The 21071-nt window shown below is 48.7% G+C and overlaps 1 protein-coding gene across 11 annotated transcripts in view; it reads right to left on the bottom strand.

The window, feature by feature from the left end:
• Positions 1-21071, bottom strand: part of LOC112929319 (monocyte to macrophage differentiation factor 2) — a 127722-nt gene that overhangs the window by 91490 nt on the left and 15161 nt on the right. For 9 of the 11 annotated variants that reach the window (XR_012000553.1, XR_012000554.1, XM_026011356.2 and 6 more), the window contains exons 2-4: positions 9559-9640; positions 7962-8122; positions 4739-4813 (exon numbers count right to left, since the gene is read on the bottom strand). Coding sequence is in view for 6 of the 11 variants with exons in the window: in XM_026011356.2 (XP_025867141.1) it covers positions 4739-4813; positions 7962-8122; positions 9559-9640 (318 nt within the window). In the remaining 5 variants the exon portion in view is untranslated. Of the gene's footprint in view, positions 1-4738; positions 4814-7961; positions 8123-9558; positions 9641-21071 lie in introns of those variants that run through there. The other 2 variants (XM_026011358.2, XM_072753231.1) reach the window with 1 other exon arrangement.

Here is a 21071-nt window from a genome sequence, read left to right as displayed (position 1 = left end):
GATTGAGCAGAGCATAACAGGACTGTATTATATGAAGAGAAACACGTCAATGCTCAGAACTCCAATCTGAGCCCCTTGTTGAGTGGTAGCAGGAGTTACATCTAGAAAGGGACAGTTAATGATGGCGGTGGTTGTGGGGGGAGGGTCCTTTTGCTCTTTTTCAGGAGTGGCTTTCTTTTTTAAAATTTTTTAAAAAATTTTTATCTATTTATTCATAAGAGACACACAGAGGCAGACACAGACAGAGGGAGAAGCAGGCTCGCTGCAGGGAGACCGATGTGGGACTTGATCCCAACCCCGGGATCACACCCTGGGCTGAAGGCAGATGTTCAACCACTGAGCCACTCAGGCATCCCCTGAAGTGGCTTTCTTGAATGAGAATACTTTATATAAAACGTCTGTCTGGGGGCACCTGGGTGGCTTAGTTGGTTAAGCATCTGCCTTCTGCTCAGGTCATGATCCCAGAGTCCTGGGATCAAGCCCCACATTGGGAGTCCCTGCTCAGCAGGGAGTCTGCTTCTGCCTCTACCCTTCACCCTGCTCTTCCTCACTCTCTAAAAAAAAAGTCTGTCTGCCCTCCTGCCCCCAAAAAGCAACTGGCTCAGAGTCCAATTGTTATTATAAATAAGTTAATTTATACTGGATAGCTTAAAGGTAAAAAATAAACAATAATAACCAACTCATTACCCAGAAGAACCATCAGGAAAGAGCATTCTAAATAGTTCTCCAAACAGATGCAAAATTGGCCAATGGGTAGGAGGACAAGTATAAAATGGGATGGAGGGGGTGGGCAGAGGAAGGGATAGGAGGACAGGCTGGGATGGAGGTGAGGGAGCATCGAACCACATGTAATATTTCTTTCTAAAACATTACATTGAATTTCAGGATGCCTGAGTGGCTCTGCGGTTGAGCGTCTGCCTTTAGCTTAGGGCGTGATCCCAGAGTTCTGGAATCGAGTCCCACATCGGGCTCCTTCTGGCTTCCGGCGGCGCCTGCTTCTCCCTCTGCCTGTGTCTCTGCCTCTCTCTCTCTCCCTGTGTCTCTCATGAATAAATAAAGGAAATCTCAAAAAAAAATATATATATATATAAATACTATGCTGAATTTCAACTTGACTTTAAGAGAAAAAAAATGAACACCCCTTCCCCACAAAACATGAGCTGAACTTCAAATAAATATTTCTGCTCTTGTCTTTCTATGGTGCCAAAGCATTTCAAGCATCTTTTATATGCTTGTATGCAGCATATAAAGTAAAGATTGTATGCAGGAATCTTACACGTAAGTCCAATCTACCAGAAGCAAACATTTAAAAAATGAGGTTTTCTGATTGAGGCAAGGATGGGGGAACCTGCAGTCATTCACACCCCCACCCCTCCGTGGTCCTCTGGAAACCTCGGGGGTTCTGCAGAAAATGGTGTGAGAACCAGAGCCGTTCAAAGAAAAATACCCACCACAGGATCTATGGTGTCCCCTCTTCCAATTCTCCCAGCCAGCCAGGAAACTGGTCCCCAAGCTCCTCTGTTTCCTCCACATTCAATTAACCCCCATGTTTTGCCAATTCTTCCTCCTAAAAACGGCTCATAAACCAGGGTACATCTCCTGCCCCCCCTCGTTCACAGCTTCCCACAGCTGTGACTCATTTCCTGTGTCAGTATTGGGACGGTCAACATCTGTGCTCCCTGTGAGACCCTAAGTCCCATCAGGAGGGCCATCCTCAGACACCGGCATGGGACAGAGAGCCCAAGCCCAGCCAGCCGCAGCCAGGCATAAAGACTAGAAACCCAGGCATTAAATCAGCAGAAGGCAAGACAGACGGAGGATTGTTCTAGAAATCCATGTCAAAGAGAGTTACTGGGACACCTGGGTGGCTCAGTGCTTGAGCATCTGCCTTCAGCCCAGGGCGTGATCCTGGGATCCGGGATCAAGTCCCACGTCGGGCTCCCTGCATGGAGCCTGCTTCTTCCTTTCTCTGTGTCTGTGTCTCTCATGAATAAATAAATAAAATCTTTAAAAAAGAGAGAGAGAGAGAGTTACTGCAGCTGAGCCCAAAACTTGACTGTATTCAGTCATGTCCCAAGGGAAACCTGACATTACCTGGTCCCTGCCAACTGCAGGTGGTGCCTAGGGCACACGTGGGACCCACAAGTGGCCACAGGGAATGAGGTCCCTCCTGTGGCTCCTAGCTTCTCTCTGCTGCTCCTGGCCTGCTCCAGTGGCTTCCCACGTACCCACACCTCCAGGACCTTGCTTATTCTAGACACCTCCAGACTTATGCCTGCCCCCTTGGCATCGATGACCAAAAGCACACCAGTTTTGGGAATAGAAGCAAGTCACCTCTTCTCCCAAAGCCCAGCTAGGCGTGGGGCTTGCATGTGCCTGCATCTCGCAGGCAGACAGCAGCACGGCTGGTTTCAGGGGGAGGCTTGCCCAAGAAACCCTGGCCCCCTTGCCTCCTCCCACCTTCCATATGTCACTCTACTCAGCTGCCTGCAAGTGTCTTTTCAATCTGTCCCTGTCTCCTCTTAACTGCCTTGGCCACTCCTAGGGGCTGGGCTACCACCTCTTTTTCCCTAGGTCCTTGTGCCAGCCTTGCCCACACCTCCCTGCTCCCAAGGCAGCCACCCTTCTGCCTCCAAACAATAAAATCACCTCAATATCCTGCTTCAAAGCCCCATCACCCCTAAGGATAGACCAAACAGCCTCCCATCTATACTCCCTTTACCTCTACCCTTGTATGAGATGTGGATACCATGCCACACCTGCCACAGGAGCACGGACACCCAAGGCATGGTCACCAGGACCTTGTCCAGCAGGGAGGATGGATGACTCCATGGGTCTCTCCAGACATATGCTATGCAGAAGAAGCAAAATCCAAATCCAAAAGAACGGGGATGCCACTAACATGAAATAAGAACTCAGGCATAACTATCATCTGACGACAGGTGTCAGGACTGTGGGTACCTTGAGGGGAGGGGACGAGGAGTACGAGGCGGCTGGACATATTCTGCTTCATCTGGGTGCTGGCTGCTGTGTGCAGAAATTCATTGGGATGTACACTTAAGACTGCGCATGCTCTCTAGGTATAGCCCAACTCCATGAAACATTTATTTACTTTTTTAAAAAGATTTTATTTATTTTTTGATAGAGCAAGAAAACACAAGCAGGGGGAGTAGCAGAGAGAGAGGGAGAAGCAGGCTCCTCGTTAAGCAGGGAGCCCGATGTGGGGCTCGATTCTGGGACCCTGGGATCATGACCTGAGCTGAAGGCACTTACCAGCACTCTTAAATGTATTTAAAAAGCAACAGTCAAAAATAAAAAAAATAAAATAAAAATAAAAAGCAACAGTCATTGTATATACAAAAAGACCCATCTATTAGCAGATACAGTGAAAGAGAAGGCCCCACTTATGAAGGCCAAAAATAGAAATTTCCTAGGCAAAAACAGAACAAACCTTTCTGTGGCTCCTCACTCTTCAGAAGCACACGTGCTTCTCAGAGCAGCACACCTCCTCCAGGCAGCCCTCCCAAGGCCCCCACACCACAGCAGCACCTTCTCTGAGCTCCCATGGCTGCATGCACACATGCCCATCTTACCATGCCACCACTGTCCTGTCACAGACACCCTTCCACTTGCCAGACCCTCGGGGTCCCAACCCCCAGCACCACCTGGCCACATAATACACATTCACCAAATGTGAGCCCAACAGCTTGCTTGCTTGCTTTCTTTCTTTCTTTCGTTTTTTATTTTATTTTATTTTATTTATTCATGAGAGACACAGAGAGAGAGAGAGAGAGAGAGAGAGAGCGGCAGAGACACAGGCAGAGGGAGAAGCAGGCTCCATGCAGGGAGCCCGACGTGGGACTCGATCCTGGGACTCTGGGTTCACGCCCTGAGCCAAAGGCAGATGTTCAACCGCTGAGCCACCCAGGCGTCCCTCGCCAGGCTTTTAGAATGTGGTGTGAAGCTGAGTGTTTCCTTATTCCAGAACTTTCTGGATTTATTACTAAATCAAGTTGGAAAACTCTAGGTCACTTGCTGGGGGAGTTTAAAACGGATACACCGATGGTGACCTGGCAACACTTAACCAAATAAAAGGCTCACTCTCTGCCGCCCAGAAATCAAGTCTCTAATCTATCCCCCAAAGATCAGGCTCCAACCAGATGAAGCTGCCATTTCTGGAGGTCAGGAAAGGCTGCCTCTTAGCAGCTTCATACTATTTGAGCCAACAAATTCACGTACATGTGCTAAATGATACACAAGCAAGGGGCTTCACCGCAACATAGCCTCTCCTAACCAAGGGACAGAGCATCCCAATGCCAGAAATATCCATAAATGGGGGATGGCCAGGAAATGTTATGCTGCTGCAGAAAAATAAAAAGAGTGGGGAAATCTTCAATGCACTGATAGGGAGACATGCCCTCAGTGATATTACTAAGAGAACAAAACTAAATTGCAGTTTGAATGGTATCCTTCCTTTTGTATTAAAAATAGGAAAAGTATGAACACCAAAAAATTGACAATATTATGTTCACACACTTTCACTCTTTTCGCACAAAATAACTTTGGAAAGATACAGAAGAAACTGGTAATAAGTAGTTGCTTCTAAAAGGAGAATGGGCAGAGGGTATGTTCTTACCTACACTATTCTGTGCTGAATCAACATATTACCCAGCCAATATAAGAAGAAATTCGAAGAGAGGAAGCCAGCCCTCCCCAGGGACAGCACAGGGGTACTCACCAGGGTGCATAGGATGCTGCTATGAAGAAGTAGATGACCATTCGGTCGAACATGTGCAAGCAGTGCTCCACCATCCTGGGGCAGAGAAGGCATAGGGGTAGGGTCAGGGTTAGGGCCCTAGAGCCACACCCTGGGACAAACATGCCTCCCTGCAGGTGTGGAGGGGCCTGAGGCTGACTCGCCTCTGTCCAGCCACCACCCCAAGGCTTCAGGCTCCCCATCTGTGAGTGCCCAGAGCAGTGATTTTCAAACCAGGCTCCCCAGCACTCTGGAGGTTGAATGGGGACACCCTATAGGTTTCTTCAAAGACCCCCTTCTCCCAGAAAGGTGAATGTCTGACATTTACACCTGTACAACTCTGCATTTTGGCTTTATTTTTATTCATTTTTCTTAAAGATTTTATTTATTTGTTCATGAGAGACACAGAAAGAGAGAGGCAGAGACACAGGCAGAGAGAGAAGCAGGGTCCATGCAGGGAGCCCGACGTGGGACTCGATCCCGGGACCCCGGGATCATGCCCTGAACCGAAGGCAGATGCTCAACCACCGAGCCATCCAGGCATCTCTGCATTTCAGTTTAATATGCTGGGCTTTTCAAAAGATTTCATATAATGAAATAATTTGGTGATTAAAACCAATGAGCTTATCTATGTGCCCACCTCCCCCCAAAGATCCTCTGGGTCCTGGTATTCTGGTTCAGGTCCAGATCTGGAGCCAGAAGGCCTGAGTTCGAATCTCAGTGTTACCACTTAGGGACTGTATGACCTTGAACCAGCTCCTTACCATCTGACTGTTGGCCTCAACTCTCTGCTCTGTCAAGTGGTTAGAATACCAGCCTATCACAGGATGACTGTGAGGATTAAGTGAGTTGGTACTTAGCACAGTGCATATCAGGAAGTGCTCAATAAACATTAATGTTTTTGTTGCGACCTCGCATTGCATAGCAAATTGTAGGCTTCAATATATCTGCCCTGTGTGGTAGCCAGCCTCCAAAATGATGCCCAAAGAGCCCCACTTTCTGGTATTCACACCCATGTGTAGCCCCTCCCGTGATGAATAAGACAAACAACATGTGTAACCAACAGAGGGCTGCAGAAATGATGGTGTGTGATCTCTGAGGCCAGATCAGAAAAGACATTAGAGCCTCTGCCTTGTTCTCTTGGAATCCTAACTTTGGGAGAAAGGAGCCATGTGTCTGTGGAGATGTCCATGTGGGAATCACTGAGCACCTGCCAAACATCCAGCACCAATTTGCCAGCCACGTGAGGAAGCCACCTTGAAAGTAGCCTCCTCCAGCCCCAGTCAAGCCTTCAGATGGAAGCAGCAACGGACCAGCATCTGGACCACACAAGAGATCTGAACCAGAACCACACAGTCAAGCCCCTGAATTCCTGGCTCTCCAAAGCTTTGAGAGGCAATCGAGGTTTCCTATTATTGAAAACCTCTGTGACTGAGCATAATTTATTATACAGCAATAGATAACTAACATAAAGTGATTCTGTCCAGGAAACCTCAGCCCTCAACAAGACTGACCAGTGATCCTATGTATGGTTTAACTGCACATCCTCCTAGAAATAAAAATGACAACAGCAGCTAGCATATATAGAGCATGTGACATGACCAGAACACTAGTCGAAGCAATTTAGAACATTAGCTCTTTAATCCCACCTAGAAGGTAGGTACTGTTAGTTTCATTCACCATGTGACAGATGAGGACAGGGACAGCCAGCACAGTCACACCACTGGTTAACTGGACACTAAACCCAATGACAATGACTGCTGTCTTAATAAGGAAAGTTGGGGGGGGGGGAGATTTGGACAAAGAGACACACAGGGAGGAAGGCCACATGAAGACACAAGCACCCTGGAGGATAAGCCAAGGAACGCTGGGGTTGCCAGAAACCAGAAGAGGCCAGATCCTCCCCTAGAGACTTTGGAGGGAGGATGACCCCATGGACACCATGATCTTGGCCTTCTGGCCTCCAAAATTACAAGAGAAGAAATCCTGTCATTTCTAGACACCCAGTACATGGTAATTGGTTACGGCAGCCACAAGAAACTCCTACGGTGGGGAAGAAGAAAGACCCATGGGGAGAGCAAGAATGGGAAGCAGGAAGGGGGGACACAGCAGAGTCATGGGGTTTCCGGGGGTGAGGGAGGCACTGAATCTGGGGAAGAGGTATCACTGCAGCTGCTGCAATGGGACAGGGCATCCCTGGATTTAGGGGGACCCTGGATTCCTGGGATTACCTCTGGCTCAGATAGGACCAGCTCGGTGATCTTGAGCAAGACCCATGGTCTATGGCCTTCCAAATTTCAGTGTCATTATGCACAAGACGGGGATTCCATGTGCTGCAACATGGACAAGCCCTGGAACATCATGCTTAGTGAAAGAAGCGAGCCACAAAAGGTGGAAGCAACCCAAGTATCCATTGATGGATGCATGGATGCGCAACATGTGCTACATACCCACAATGGAATATGTCTATTTAATGCCTTCAAAAGGAAGAAAGTTCTGAGACACACTACCTACCATGTGGAGTGAGCAACATACTGTGCTGGATAAATAAGCCAGTCACAAAAGGACAGATATTCTATGATTGCCTTGTGTGAGCTCCCGAGAGGAGTCAGACTCAGAGAGAAAGTAGGATGGTGGGTTGGGCGAGAGGATAGGGAGCAAGTATTCAAAGGGCACAGAGCTTCAGTTCAGGAAGATAAAGTTCTGGAGATGATGATGGTGTTTCCACAGCCATGTGAATGTGCTTAATGCCCCTGAACTAGACACTTAGGCCTGGCAAAGATAGTCAATTTATGCGATGTGTATTTACCACAGTGTTTTTAAAAATTAAAAGCAAACCAAAAATTTAAAAATATGAGACTAATGCTACACCACAGAATTATTGGAAAGACCAGGGGTGACATCTGTACAGGACCTAGAACTGGTAGGGGTGTTTCCCAGAAGGGGGGCAGTCATTCTGATGGTTCTGACAGTTCCAAAGGCCCCTCATAACACCACCAGAGGCTGGGGGCTTACTTTCTGGGCCTCTCAGAGGTGAGCCAACAAGGCTCATGTGGGTGACATGGTCTCCCCAGGTGGGACCCACCTTCGGACAGCCAAGACAAAGACAGGTCCCCACCCTGGACCCCTCCTGGCCCAGCTAGGCATGCCTCCTGCCCTGGTCACCCTGCCTGGCACACACCCCTCCCGTGGGAGGCAGAGGCACCTGAGGTGGCTCTTCTTCCAGGAGATGGTGTGGAACACAGTGGACACCACGAAGAGCCCACAGAGGCCAAGGCCATAGATCCAGGCAGAGATGGTCTCCCAGTCATCATCTGACAGGAGGTAGAGGTTGGAGCTGCCGAGGATGCTGGGGATGATCCAGAGCTGGAAGCAGAACAGAGACAGGTGCTAGAGGGCCAGCCTCCAGGCCAGGGAAGTACAGAGTCCCTAAGCTTCCCAGAACCCACTGTCCACCCTCTTCTCTAGACCCACACCACTCAACAGTGCCTCCCTCCATGGTGGGAAAGTCCTAGACCTGCACTGTCCAACATGGGAACCCCTAGACACCTGTGACTACCGAGTACCTGAGCCATGACTATGCAGTAAAGTGCTGAATTTTTTATTTTATTTCATTTTAATTGACTTTAGTTTCAATTTCAGCAGCCCCACGGAGCCAGAGGCTACCATATTGGGCAGCACGGCTCTAGAGAAGGTTGTGGTAGACACCAAAGCTTCCTGCCTCAAGGAGCATCACCAGTCACTGCCCCCACTTCTGTATCGGCTGACAGCCCAGCCTCGCAGTCCCCAGGCACCTCACACCACCTCACACTTGTGTGGTTGCACACGAAGCTAGCGCCTTCTGAAGAAAACAGCCCACTCCACCACGCCCACCTAAAAAACCCTTCACTCTTCACAGCTTGGTTTCTCCATCATTGCCCTTGAGGAGTCTAGAACTCTCCAAAGCACTGGGGGCAGGGGAACTCTAAAAGCATGCCTAGATCTGTGTGTTGGGAGCACTTTTTCAGGAGGAAGGTTCTATGACAGCAGCAGCCAACGGAACTGTAATGTGAGTCACACCAGTCATTTAGGATGTTCTGGTAGCCGCGGTTTTAGAAGGAAAAATAGGTGAAATTAATACTATATTTTGCTCAACCCAATATACCCAAAATATCATGTAATTAACATAAACACAGTAAGGAGATATTTTACATCCTGTTTTTCATGCTAAGTCTTCCCAAGTTGGTGTGTATATCACACTCCCAGCATATCTCCAACAGACGAGCTGCATTCTAAGTGTGCAATTGCCACAAGGGGCCAGTGGCTACTGAACTGGACATGGGTCTAGATCTTTCATTATTCTCAGAAGGGTACACTGCCCAGAAAAGGATTTCTTAGGCAAGACTGAGGTGGAGTCGGCAAGTATCCCAGAGAGAGGGAATGGCATGTGCCAAGGCATGCAGGTGTATCTTCTACCCAGGAAACAGTGCATTCAAGTGCTGGAAACTGGGAGGAAGGGTGTGGCAGTGGGAGGTGGGCCAACTAAGGAGCTAAGACCTGCTTTGGAGCTTGCTATGAAGTCCAGATTACCAGGGAGCCACTGAAGGTTCATAGAGCAAAAGAGGCATGCTTAGCACCAGAGTCCAATGTACCCAAATGGCCTTCCCTTGAGATCCTACTCACTCTTCCAAGAGCCACAGAGGACTTGTCGTCACTTGGGACATCGCCATGGAATAGAGATGTTGACTCTCTCCAAGGGTGAAGGACTGCCTTCCCTTCCACCTGAAAGGGACCCCCTCTCAGCACCCCAAAATGCAACTCACAGCATGGGTGGCACAGTTGGCTGCATGTTCATACTCGGTGGGCTGGTACCTCTTGTGGGCGGGGACTCGGTGGTTCATGAACCTGGAATGAGAGGTATAATTCCTGGAGGTTGGCCCAGGAAGCCTGGAGCAGCTCTGGTCACAAGATTCCCAGGAGACCTGAAGATCAGGTCCCTCCCGGGTTGAGGGGGTGCTGGGGGGGAAGGACTCCTCCCCCTCTCCCCCTCTCTCTTCTCCTTCCCCTACTCCTCCTCTCCCTCCTTCCCTTTTCTCTCCCCATCTTCCCTCCCCCCTTTCTATTACACTGTTTTTGGACTAGCCAATATTTATTTTGTGCCTAATCCCCAATGTGGTATTTGTTACGAAACTTTGCTAAATACAGCATTCTCTCCATTTTCTGCTTCTCATTTTCCTTCCGTCCAACTGACGCACAGTACAACTCCCCAAGGGTACAGCCTGACCAACTCTTCCTTGTGCACCCAGCCCCATAACCACCACCCACAAGGAGCCTGAGCTCATTTCCCACCCCCCAGAAAGTGCCCTTATACCCCCTCCCAGGGACTTTTCTCTCAGGGAAACCATCCTCTGACATTGTCATCAGATTAGTTTGGCCTATTCTTGAACTTCCCATCAATGGGATCACACAGCACAAACCCTCTTTTGTCTGGCTTCTTTGGTTCCACGTGACTTTTGCGCAATTCATTCATGTTGTTGGATATAATGATTGACTGTTTTCATCGCTGTACAGAATTCCATCCACAATTTATGTATCTACTGGAGGTGGATATTCCAGTCTGGGGCCATCATGGAGAACTCTGTAAGCACTCGTGTGCACATCTCTGGTGACCATCTGCACTCATTTCTGCTGGGCGTAGATCCACATGTGGAAATGCCAGTTGACTTAATCTTAAGCAATATGCATTCCTAGTGTTCTGGAGTCCACGCCTCGTTCATTTCCTCCAGTCTCTCCTTTGATCCACACTGGAGCTCCGAAAGCACACAGATCTATTGCCCCACTCATTTTACCGAGGGGAAACCATCGTGTAGAGTATATGAAGCAACACCCCCAGGTGGTATGGCACTCAGTCTGCGCCTGGCTGGTGTGACTCTGGGCAGTGGTTTTCAAGTCAGGCTGGGAAGGCAGGCCTGACAGGGTGGGGAAGGGGAGTCAGAGAGCTGGGGGTGAGGTCTGCAAGCACCTGGCCAGCAAGCAGGGCCAGCTTGGCAGGGGTCCTCTCCTTGGCCCAATGGGAAGCTCACCTGTTCACCTTGGACCCTGTTGACCATCATCCACCAGATGGGGTTAAACTCCATGGAAACATCAAAAACGTTCCCTCCAAGACCCCAATTAGGACTATGAAGGCCCATAAAAATAAGGGATAGGCACATGGCTCAGAATAAAGGGCTCAATGCAGTACAGGTCCCAGAGCAGAGTATCTACTAAAGCACCTTCCATATGCTGGGTCCATGCCACGTGCAGACCACTGAGTATACGCTGAGCTTCTGGATGCTGGTGTCATCCAGTTGCTCCTGGACTGTTCACAGAGAATTTACCCAGCAGTACCACACCAGTATAGATCACAGAGCATTCACTGAGTACCTTCTGTGTGCTGGATCTGTGCCAATAAAGGTCACAAAACATTCATGGAGCACCTCTGTATGCTGGACCCATGTTAAGTGTACTTCACTGAGGATTTGTCAGCACTTTCTCTATGCTGGATCCACACTATAGAGTTCATAGAGCATTTGTTAAGTACTTTCTATATACCAGTGTTACACTGAGAATCAGGGTCAATGGGTTGGGATGACCTGGCCTTGCCCTCGAGGAGCTCATAGTCCAGAAGGCATTAGATGCAAGCAGAAATCCCAATGCCATGTGATTAGTACTCCTCATCCCTTTGGGAAACCTTTGAAAACATCTACTATGTGCTGGAGTTGAGAGAAGAGACACAGCATAGCATGAAGGCTTCCAAGAGGGGACAGGCTTCCCAGGGCACACAGGTACACCAAGATGCCTGGGTGCCTGGCATAGCACCTGACTCCACAGTGGGCACCAGCAAACAGATTGTCAAGGGACAAATGAGTGTACAAGGTGAAAAGAGAGGTGAAAGGGTGCTTCTGGCCTAGGGACCAGCAGAAGGGAGTGTACAAAGCATTGGGCAAGCCGCCCAGTGTGTGCAGGGCAGTCATCAAGGCCGGAGGGTGGGGCTGTCTGCCAGGCGCTGACACTGCCACCTGCCCTGGCTCTCCCAGGGTCTGGTTTTCCTACACTGGCCCCTTGGCACCTAGACAAGTCTGCTGGCACCTGCTGGCAGCCACTCTCTGCCTGCATGTAGCAGTCACTCCACCTGTGACCAGGGCAGGGTCATGCTGAGCCCATTACACAGATGAGAGAACTAAGACCCTTGGGCAGCAAGTCCCAGGGCTGGGTGTCTGAGCAGAGCAGGCTGGACCTCGGTGCTCCAATCTCTGCAGAGTTTGACACCTGTGGAGGGGCGGGCTCAATGCCGGGCTTTGGGTCACAGAGAAAAGGGAGGACCCAGCCCTGGAGCTGAGGACCCCACAGAAGCACAGCCTCCTCTACCTCTTCCCAAGACAACCAGCCCAACAGCTCACCTTCTCCAGGAAGAAGCTGTCTGTGGCCAAGAGTGGCTTAATAAATAACAATACAACAACAGAAGCAGTGCTCTGGGCTGAGTTGTATCTTCCCTAAATGCTTATGTTGGTGTCCTAGCCCCCAGTACTCAGAAAGTGGCCTCATCTGGAAACAGAACATCTGCAGATGTCATCAGTTAAGAGGAGGGTGAGGCCCTAACCCGCTACGACGATGAGGGTGCTTATGGGATAAGGAGAGACACAGAGTTGAAGCCCCTGATGCCAAAACCCCCAGAGGCTGGGAGACAGACACAGAAGCTTCTTTAGAGCTTCCGGAAGGAAACCAACCCTGCAGACACCTCAGCATTGGACTTTTGGCTTCCAGAACTGGGAGGCTAAATGTTTGGGGAGGGTTTGGTTTTTAAGGGGTTTTTTAAGATTTTATTTATTTATTCACAAGAGATACAGAGAGAGAGGCAGAGACATAGGCAGAGGGAGAAGCAGGCTCCCTCTGGGGAGCCTGATGTGGGACTCGATCCCTGAGCTCAGGGATCACGACTTGAGCTGAAGCCAAATGCTCAACCACTGAGCCACCCAGGCATCCCCAAATGTTTGTTGTTTTAAGTCACAAAGTTCATGGTCGTGTGTGACTAGAGCCCTGAAGACACTAACAAAGTTATGCACAGTGTTAATTTTGATAGCTCCTGCCCAAAAGCCCCAAAGGGGGCTGTGCCAATGGGGTGGGGCAGAGGCCAACCATGCAAGGACACAGCTGATGCCTTTGTCCAAAATGGGAAACTGAGTCCGGCGCTGAGGGAGTTTTCGTCCACCTGCCACCAGGCACAGCCCAGCCACCCTCTCTTCTGCTCCCTTAACAAATAGCAATAAGCCACCCATGATGCCAGCCTCACGGGTCCAAGGGTGATGTTGCATTGCCATGGCAACCTTCGATGGGCAGTTCTTTGTTTCTGGGTTCCACAAAACCCTCCTTGTCTCGCCCCGTGCTGCAGCCACTGAACAGCAGAAAGGCGGGCAGAAAAAAAAAGCCAGGAGATGAGGCCCCAGGACCGGGGGCAAACACCCAAGAAACAGAGTTCCCACAACCCTCCAGAACTAAGAACTTTTTCTTTCCCTCCTTGTGGCCTACTTTCTTTCTTCATAGCCTCTAGGCAGACATTTTTTAAGAGGACAATGAATTGTTTTATTTAGGTTTTCACTTTCCTTGTATTTACATACAGTATAATTTTTTTTTTTTTTTTTTTTTTTGCTATCCAGTTTTATGAGTTTGGGCAAATGTAGACTGCCGTGTAACCACCCCCAACAATGAAGATAAAGAACAGATCCTTCATCCATCCCAAATGCCCCCATGCCCCGGGTACCCAATACCCATCCCCAGGTGCATAACAGCTGCTCAGTTCTCTGCCCCTACAGCTTTGCCTTTCCAGAATGTCGTGTAAATGGAGTCGCATGGGTGGCCTTCAGTGTTTTTGTTTTTTGTCTAAAAAGAACGTATACGATGAAGTCAAAGTGCATTCTCAGGTGGAAAGAAACTGCTCTGAATGCCAAGCAGGGATTGACTTAGGTCTACTTAAAGTGCATCTAAGACAAACTTGTTTTAGGGACGCCTGGGTGGCTTGGTAGCTGAGCATCTGCCTTCGGCTCAGGTTGTGATCCCAGGGTCCTGGGATTGAGTCTCACATCGAGCGCCTCACAGGGAGCCTTCTCCTTCTGCCTATGTCTCTGCCTCTCTCTCTCTCTGTCTCTCTCATGAATAAATAAAATCTTAAAAACAAAAAAAAGAAACTTGTTTTATACAAGGAGAAAATGGGCCTTCCTAAATCACTCATTACTGTTCTTGGCGATTAGTCTCAACCCTTCCATCCTCTTTTTTTTTCTGCATCGCCTTCTGAGTTTGGCTTTTTTTCACTCGGCATCATGCATGTGAGGTCCATCTGTGTTGTCACTGTGCTCTGATGGCTCCTTCCTTTTTACTGCTGAGCGCTCTTCCATTGTCTGGATGTACAATGGCTTGTTTATCCATTCCCCAGTAGAGGGAGAAGGGAGTCATTTGTAACAGATGAAACATAGAGATAAAATTTAGAATGTTCTTGAACAGAGCTGACAGTCAAGGAGCAGCCTTCGAGATTGTGGGAAGCTTCTCTTAAAAGAGTTGATATTTCCAGCAGGATGTCACTAAACTAAAGGAGGAAAGTGGGCCTTTCTGCCTCCTCTCTGGAGAACAAAATTTCTATTCTGTGGCCAGTCCTACTGCTTAGATGACCTTGGGCCGTGGCATTTGTGGGGGGTGGGGAGGACAACCTCACATGGAGAGCTCCCAGACAGAGTCAGGGTCCAGACTTGGAGCCAGCAGGGAGGCAAGGACAGAGGCTGAATTTCCATCCTCAACAGGATGGAGCAGGGGCTTTGAAGTTGGGCACAGCTGTGTGGAAAATCTCTGCAGAGTCACTTAGGTGCTGGGAGACCTAGGGGAAATTACTTCCTGTTTCCGGGCTGCAGCTTCTTTGTATGTAAAAGGAGATACTATTGCCAACCCGATAGGTACCATCAGATGAGATGGCTCAAGAGCAGAGCACCTGGATGGCTCAGTCAGTTAAGCATCTGACTCCTGATTTGGGCTCAGGTCATGATCTCATGGGTCGTGGGATTGAGCCCTGTGTCAGGCTCTGTGCTTAGCAGGGTGTCTGCTTTTCTTTCTCTCTTCCTCTCCTGCCCCTCCCCTGTTCATGCTCTCTCACGCTCTCTCTCTAAAGTAAATAAATAAATCTTAGAAAAAATATGGCTCAAGAGGCCACACAGGAGTGCCTGACATGCACTGGTACTCAAAGAATGGGCACTCTTTTCACCTCTCCCTGGAGAGCCCCCAAAGAGCCCAGGCACCATTTTCTTACTGGTGGTTGATCCATCCAGATACTTCCCATTAAAGTCCACAACATCCTTGCAAAGGAGATATTATTATTCCAACTTGAAGGTGAGGCCATACGAGGTTAGGCCAATGGTTCTCAACCTTGGCTGCACACGGACGGTAGATCAAAACGTGATCCATCCATATGATAGGATAGTACTCAGCCATAAAAAGGAATGACATTCTGATACCTGCTACACATATAAACTTCAAGCACAGGATGCTGTCACATGAATAAAACAAACCAGACACAAAGATCACATATTATAGGGTCCCATTTATACAAAATATCCAGCATAGGCAAATCCCACATAATGATAGAGAATAGATTAGTGGTTGCCCAAAGGTGGAAAGAACAACCTCTTAATGGGTATAGGGTCTCCTTTTGGGGGGATGGAAATGTTTGGAACCAGACGGAGAGGGTGATTGCACAACATCGTGGATTACACTATGCCACTGAATTGCTCACTTTTAATGTGAGCTCACTTTAAATGGCAAATTTTGGAGGTGCCTGAGGGCTTCAATCAGCTAAACATCCAATTCTTGGTCTCAGCTCAGGTCCTGACCTCAGGGTTGTGAGTTCAAACCCTGTATTGGGTTCCACACTGGGTGTGGAATCTATTTTAAAATAACATAAAATTTTTAAAAATAAATAAAATGGCAAATTTTATTTGTAAATTTTGCCTTAATTTTTTTTAATGCTAAGAAAAAAATCACCTGGGAAGATTTTAAATATGCCAATGCCCCAACTATATCCTAGATCAAATAACCTAGAACGTGTCTCGGGGGCTGGGACCCAGGCATCATATTAAAGCTGCTGGGTGACTGCAACAGGCAGCCAAGATTATGAATGAAAAGCCCAAGCTGCTACACGGTGAGTAACACAGAACTGGACAAATACTAGCAACAGGAATTAATCTGAATGTCTAACAACAGGTTAGTGGTAAACGCATAAAGAGATGACTGGAAAAAAAGAGGAGAGATGGATGGAATTGGTGTCTCTGGTCACAGAAGACTTTGGTTGCCCTTTATTTTTTTTTTAACTTATAGGATCGGGTGGGGGATTAAAGGAGATTTTCTTTTTTAAAAAAAGATTTTATTTTATTTATTCATGAGAGACAGAAAGAGAGGCAGAGATATAGGCAGAGGGAGAAGCAGGCTCCTCACAGGGAGCTGGATGCAGGACTTGATTCTCCAAACCCAAGATCACGCCAAAGGCAGCTGCTCAACCGCTGAGCCGCCCAGGCTGCCCATAAAGGAGATTTTCAATTGACCTGTATTGTTTGAATTTCTATGAGATTATATTCAAGTTTTATTTGTGTAACTAAAAGTAAGTTTTATAAGTGCATAATGACACAGAAAATGTTTGCCAAATATCTATCAAGTGGGAAGAAGAGAATATATAACTCATTATAATTATAAGAAGGCTGAAACATGTATGGATGGAAGAAGACATGTAAATGCACAAAACTGAAATACATTATTTGTGGGGAGGGCGTTGGATTTACCCTTGATGATACTTTTTCTCTTAAGAATTCGTTTAAGGGTTTTGAGGGAAGACAAAGATGGAATGCCCATCAGATCACAGTATGCTGGATTTCTGGGAGAGATAAGTGTGTCCCGGTTATGGGGGAGATTGTCCTTCCTTAGGAGATATGTGCTGACATGTTTGAGGATGAAGTGTCTGGATGTCTGCAATTCACCCTAAAAGTTTCAGAGAGAAGAGGAAGTGATAAAGCCAACATTGCAAAAGGTTAATATCCGGTGACTCTAAGTGAATGGCACTCAGACTTTCATGGAACTTTTCTTGCAACTTTTTGATACACATTTGAAATTTTTCCAAATAAAAAGCTCGGGGGCAGGGGGAGAATTCTCTCAGGATCATTATACCAATGCTTTTATGATGTAAAGATTTCAAAAACAAGAGGCCAATCCTCTGTTGGATGATGTCACAGACACAATGGTCATACTCAAGACAGCAGTGGGAACTTCTGGAAACCAAAGGGCAGCAGGAAAGCAGGAGTGGGAAGGCAGAGGAGATCACAGAGGCCAGGGGGGAATCCCACGAGGCTGGAGTGAGAGCTGAGTCAGGAGGAGATCCCAGTCTTGGGATCCCAACATTGTGGCATCTCCCTGCTCTGGAACCACTCCCACCTCATTGCCCAGGAACCTGACCCCTTCATTCAGTCCATGGCAGCCCAGAATAAAGGAAGTCACAGGAGGACAACATCTGGAGTTAGGTTGTCTTTCCATGTCACCTACTATTGTAGGGCTGACAGCTTTCTTGGCAGCTGCAAAATTTTGCCCTTATGCCCAGCTGTGGAACTAGCTGGATGGAAAGTAGGTAGGTAAGTAGACCAGAGAGATAGGCAAATAGCTTAACAGACAAGTAACTAGATACCTAGATATTTGTCTGGAAGGACGAATGGATGGTTGAATCAGGGGACAGGAAGATGGGGAATGGATGGGAGGGGATGGATGGATGAATAAATGGGGAGACTGGAGGATGGATGGATGGATGGATGGATGGATGGATGGATGGTCAAACAAGATAGATGGATGGGGGATGGATGGATGGATGGATGGATGGATGGATGGATGGATGGATTGATGCAGGATGGCTGAGGGGATGGCTGGGGGGATGGGTGGCTTGGAGGATGGATGGCTGGGGATGGATGGATGGCTGGGAGAATGAATGGATGGGAGGATGGATGAATGGAGGGATGGATGGGGGGTGGATGACTGGGAAGATGGCTAAGGGGATGGCTGGGGGATGAATGGGATGGAGGGATGGATGGATGGATGGATGGATGAGGGGATGGATGGATGAGGGGATTGATGGGGGATGGATAGATGGGGGACAATGGGGGAATGAATGACTGAGGGGATGGCTGGGGGAAGAATGGGATCGACAGATGGAGGGAAGGAGGGAGGGACGGATGGATGAAGGCATGGGTGGGGAGATGGATGGAGGGGTGGGTGGATGAGTATGTGAGTAGGAAAGATAGGCACGTAGCTTGGTAGAAAAATAAGTAGAAGTAGATACATAGTTGTCTGAATGGACAGAATGATGGGTGGTAGAAAATCTGTTTTCCTTTCCTCCTTCCAAGGTGAACACCAAAACACTTTCAAGTGTTTCCTTCAAGTAAATTATGCTTTGCTGAGGCTCAGTGTCCTGGCTAATACAGCACTGGAATCCTAGGAGGTGCCTGTCCCAGACCTTTCTTAAAGTGGTAAATGCTTGGGTTTCCAGGGTTTGGACGAGCAGTGGGGAACAGTGGAAAGAGGACAGCCTTTGGAAGCAGTTCTGATTGGACCTGGTGAACACTCCAAATGCAGGAGTTATTATGATCCCGTGACTCCAAAACTAGGAGAGAGTTCCTCCGTCAGAGCCCAGCCTGCTCGCTCATCCCAAACGCAGTCACAGGGCCATCCTGTGTGGAACTGCTCAGAGGAACTACCCACCTGCTGCAGGGCTGCTCGGAGGCTCAGCCTGGAACTCCCAGCACCCAGGTAAAAGTGCTCTACACTGTAAGGTGCTGTTCATCTGCTACCCTGCTCAGGCCTGGGGATCTCCTCTTCTCCCTATGCCTCTGATTTGGTTTATACCCTCCTCCTACCACCTCTGAGCATACACTAGAGTTTACAATTAAAATAAGCAGCTCAGGGAGTCAGACTATTCAGATTTCAACCCTGGCACCAACCATTCTAGCCACAAGCCCATGTGCAAGCTGCTAAAGCTCCCTGGGCCTCAGTTTTCTCATCTGAGCAATGGGGAGAACCTCAGCACCCACCTCAGAGCATTATAAAAGGATGAAACGGGTTCATCCAAGCACAGCACTCAGCACTTGTTAGCATGTGACCCACATTAATAATTCTGTTACTATGAATCCTCACAACCAATAAGACAGGTCCTATTATAAGCCCCATTTCAGCTGAGGAAACTGAGACCCAGAACTGTCTGACCATAATGTGCTTAGGTAAGGCAAGAAGGTTTGCTTTCAAAATCAGGCCTCACCACTCCACATTCATAAGGGTGGCTACTATCCAAAACCCAGAAAGCAAGGGTTGGCGAGGATGTGGAGAAATTGGCAGGAATGTAAATGGTGCAGCCGCTCTAGAACACAATAGGGGAGGTCCCCCCAAAATTAAACACATAGAACCACTCCACTTCTAGGAGAAGAATCAAAAGCGAGGAACTGAAGAGATGTTTGCACAGCCACATCCACAGCAGCATGATTCACAGGACCCAAAAGGTGGAAGCAACCCAAGTGTCCATCACAGATGAATGGATAACAGAATGTGGTCCAGTCATACAATGGGATATCCTTCAGCCTTAAAAAGGAAGAAATTCTGACACCTGCTACAAACAACATGGATGATCTTTGAGGACATTACCTTAATGAAATAAGCCAGACACAAAAAGGACAAAGTGTGAAAGATTCTATATATATGAGATCCCTAGAGTCACCAAAAACACAGAGTCAGAAAGTAGGTGGTGGTGCTGGAGGTTAGGGGGAGGGAATGGTGTGTAATGGGAACCCCGGTTTGGGAAGATGAAGGGTTCTGGAGCCAGATGGTGGTGATGGTTGCACAACCGTGTGGATGTGCTCAATTCCCCTGAAGTATACACTTAAGAATGGTTAAAACATGGGTGCCTGGGTGGCTCAGTCAGTTAAGCATCTGCCTTCAGTTCAGGTCTTGATCCCAGAGTCCTGGGATCAAGACCTGCATCAGGCTCCCTGCTCCACAGAGAGCCTGCTTCTCCCTCTGCCCCTTACCTGGCTCATGCTTGCGCTCTATCTCAAAAAAATAAAAATCTTTAAAAAATAAATAAAATAAAATATTTTTTTAAAAAAAGAGAAAAGTATGCTTTCTCAACCATATCTGCCTCAGGCAGGGCCTAAGCAGCCTGACCTGCTGGGTCCCCACCACCTGGATACCCCCAGCACATCCCAGCTGCTTGCCTCCCCTCCTGCCCCTTCCTTTTCAGGCTAGAGGGATGAGGCCCAGCCTCAAGCTTCTGCAGTCTCTCCCTCTCCTCCCAGCCTGGGCGCAGTGCTGTAGCCCCCAGAGAGAAGCAGTCCACCTCTCCCACAAGAGCTCAGACCCAGGAAAACTATTGCGGCCAACCCCCCTCTCCGGACGGGGCTGTGCCTGGCAGCGGCAGCCCTGGGATCCCACGACAGAGGACTAAAGAGATTTGTCCAGGTTTCCACACAAAGAGGGTCTGTCTGTCTGTCCCACAGCAGCAAGGACCGCCCACAGCCAAGCTGGCCCTGGGCCCTGAAAGCCTCCCCGTTCTCCAGCTTGGCCCCAGGACACTTCCTTTGTGTCCATTCATGAATTCAGGCTCCTCCTGGGTGCAGACAGCATCTTGGCTCAGGCTTTGGGAAACAGTTTTTGGGCTTACGCCACCCCACAATGGTCTCAAGATCAAAATCCCAGGGGAGAGAGAGCCAGGAGCAGGAAGGGGTGGGAGGGGCTGAGACTGGACCCTATGCCTGGTCCCAGGAACTCCCTCCAGGTCTTCCTGAGGCATTTCATGTGGACAGCGCCCCCTGGAGGTTTGTACCTGGTAGTACTGGCCGGACAGACCTGGGCAGCCCCCAGGCTCCAGCCCACAACCTCCCTGTGGCTCCAGGGGGGAACCTCCCCTATTCTGGGATAATGAGTCCCCATCTCTAAAGTAGGGACCACCCCTGTCTCACCGAAGTTGCTGGAAGACAGCAGGTGAGACACCTTCTGAACCAGAAATCCTGGGCCGGGTTGGGGAGCCACCTCCACAGTCCTAGCAACAAGAGGGTGATGCAAGCCCACCCCCCACCCAAGTGTCCGAGAGTTAATGCTCATGGCAATCAGCCTCTGCCAATGCCACGGTGAGCTGAGGAAAGTGCCAGGCCTCTGTGCCCAGGGGGGTAATGCCAAAACATGCCCCACAACGTCTCCCAAGCAGAACCAGCTTGCTTCTTAATAAACCCTTTGGTGGCTGCGC

The sequence above is a fragment of the Vulpes vulpes genome, chromosome 3 (genome assembly GCF_048418805.1).
Source record: "Vulpes vulpes isolate BD-2025 chromosome 3, VulVul3, whole genome shotgun sequence".
In the NCBI taxonomy this organism is placed as follows: domain Eukaryota; kingdom Metazoa; phylum Chordata; class Mammalia; order Carnivora; family Canidae; genus Vulpes; species Vulpes vulpes.
The sequence above is the reverse complement of the archived record's forward strand: the minus strand, read 5'-3'. Positions and strand labels throughout refer to the sequence as shown.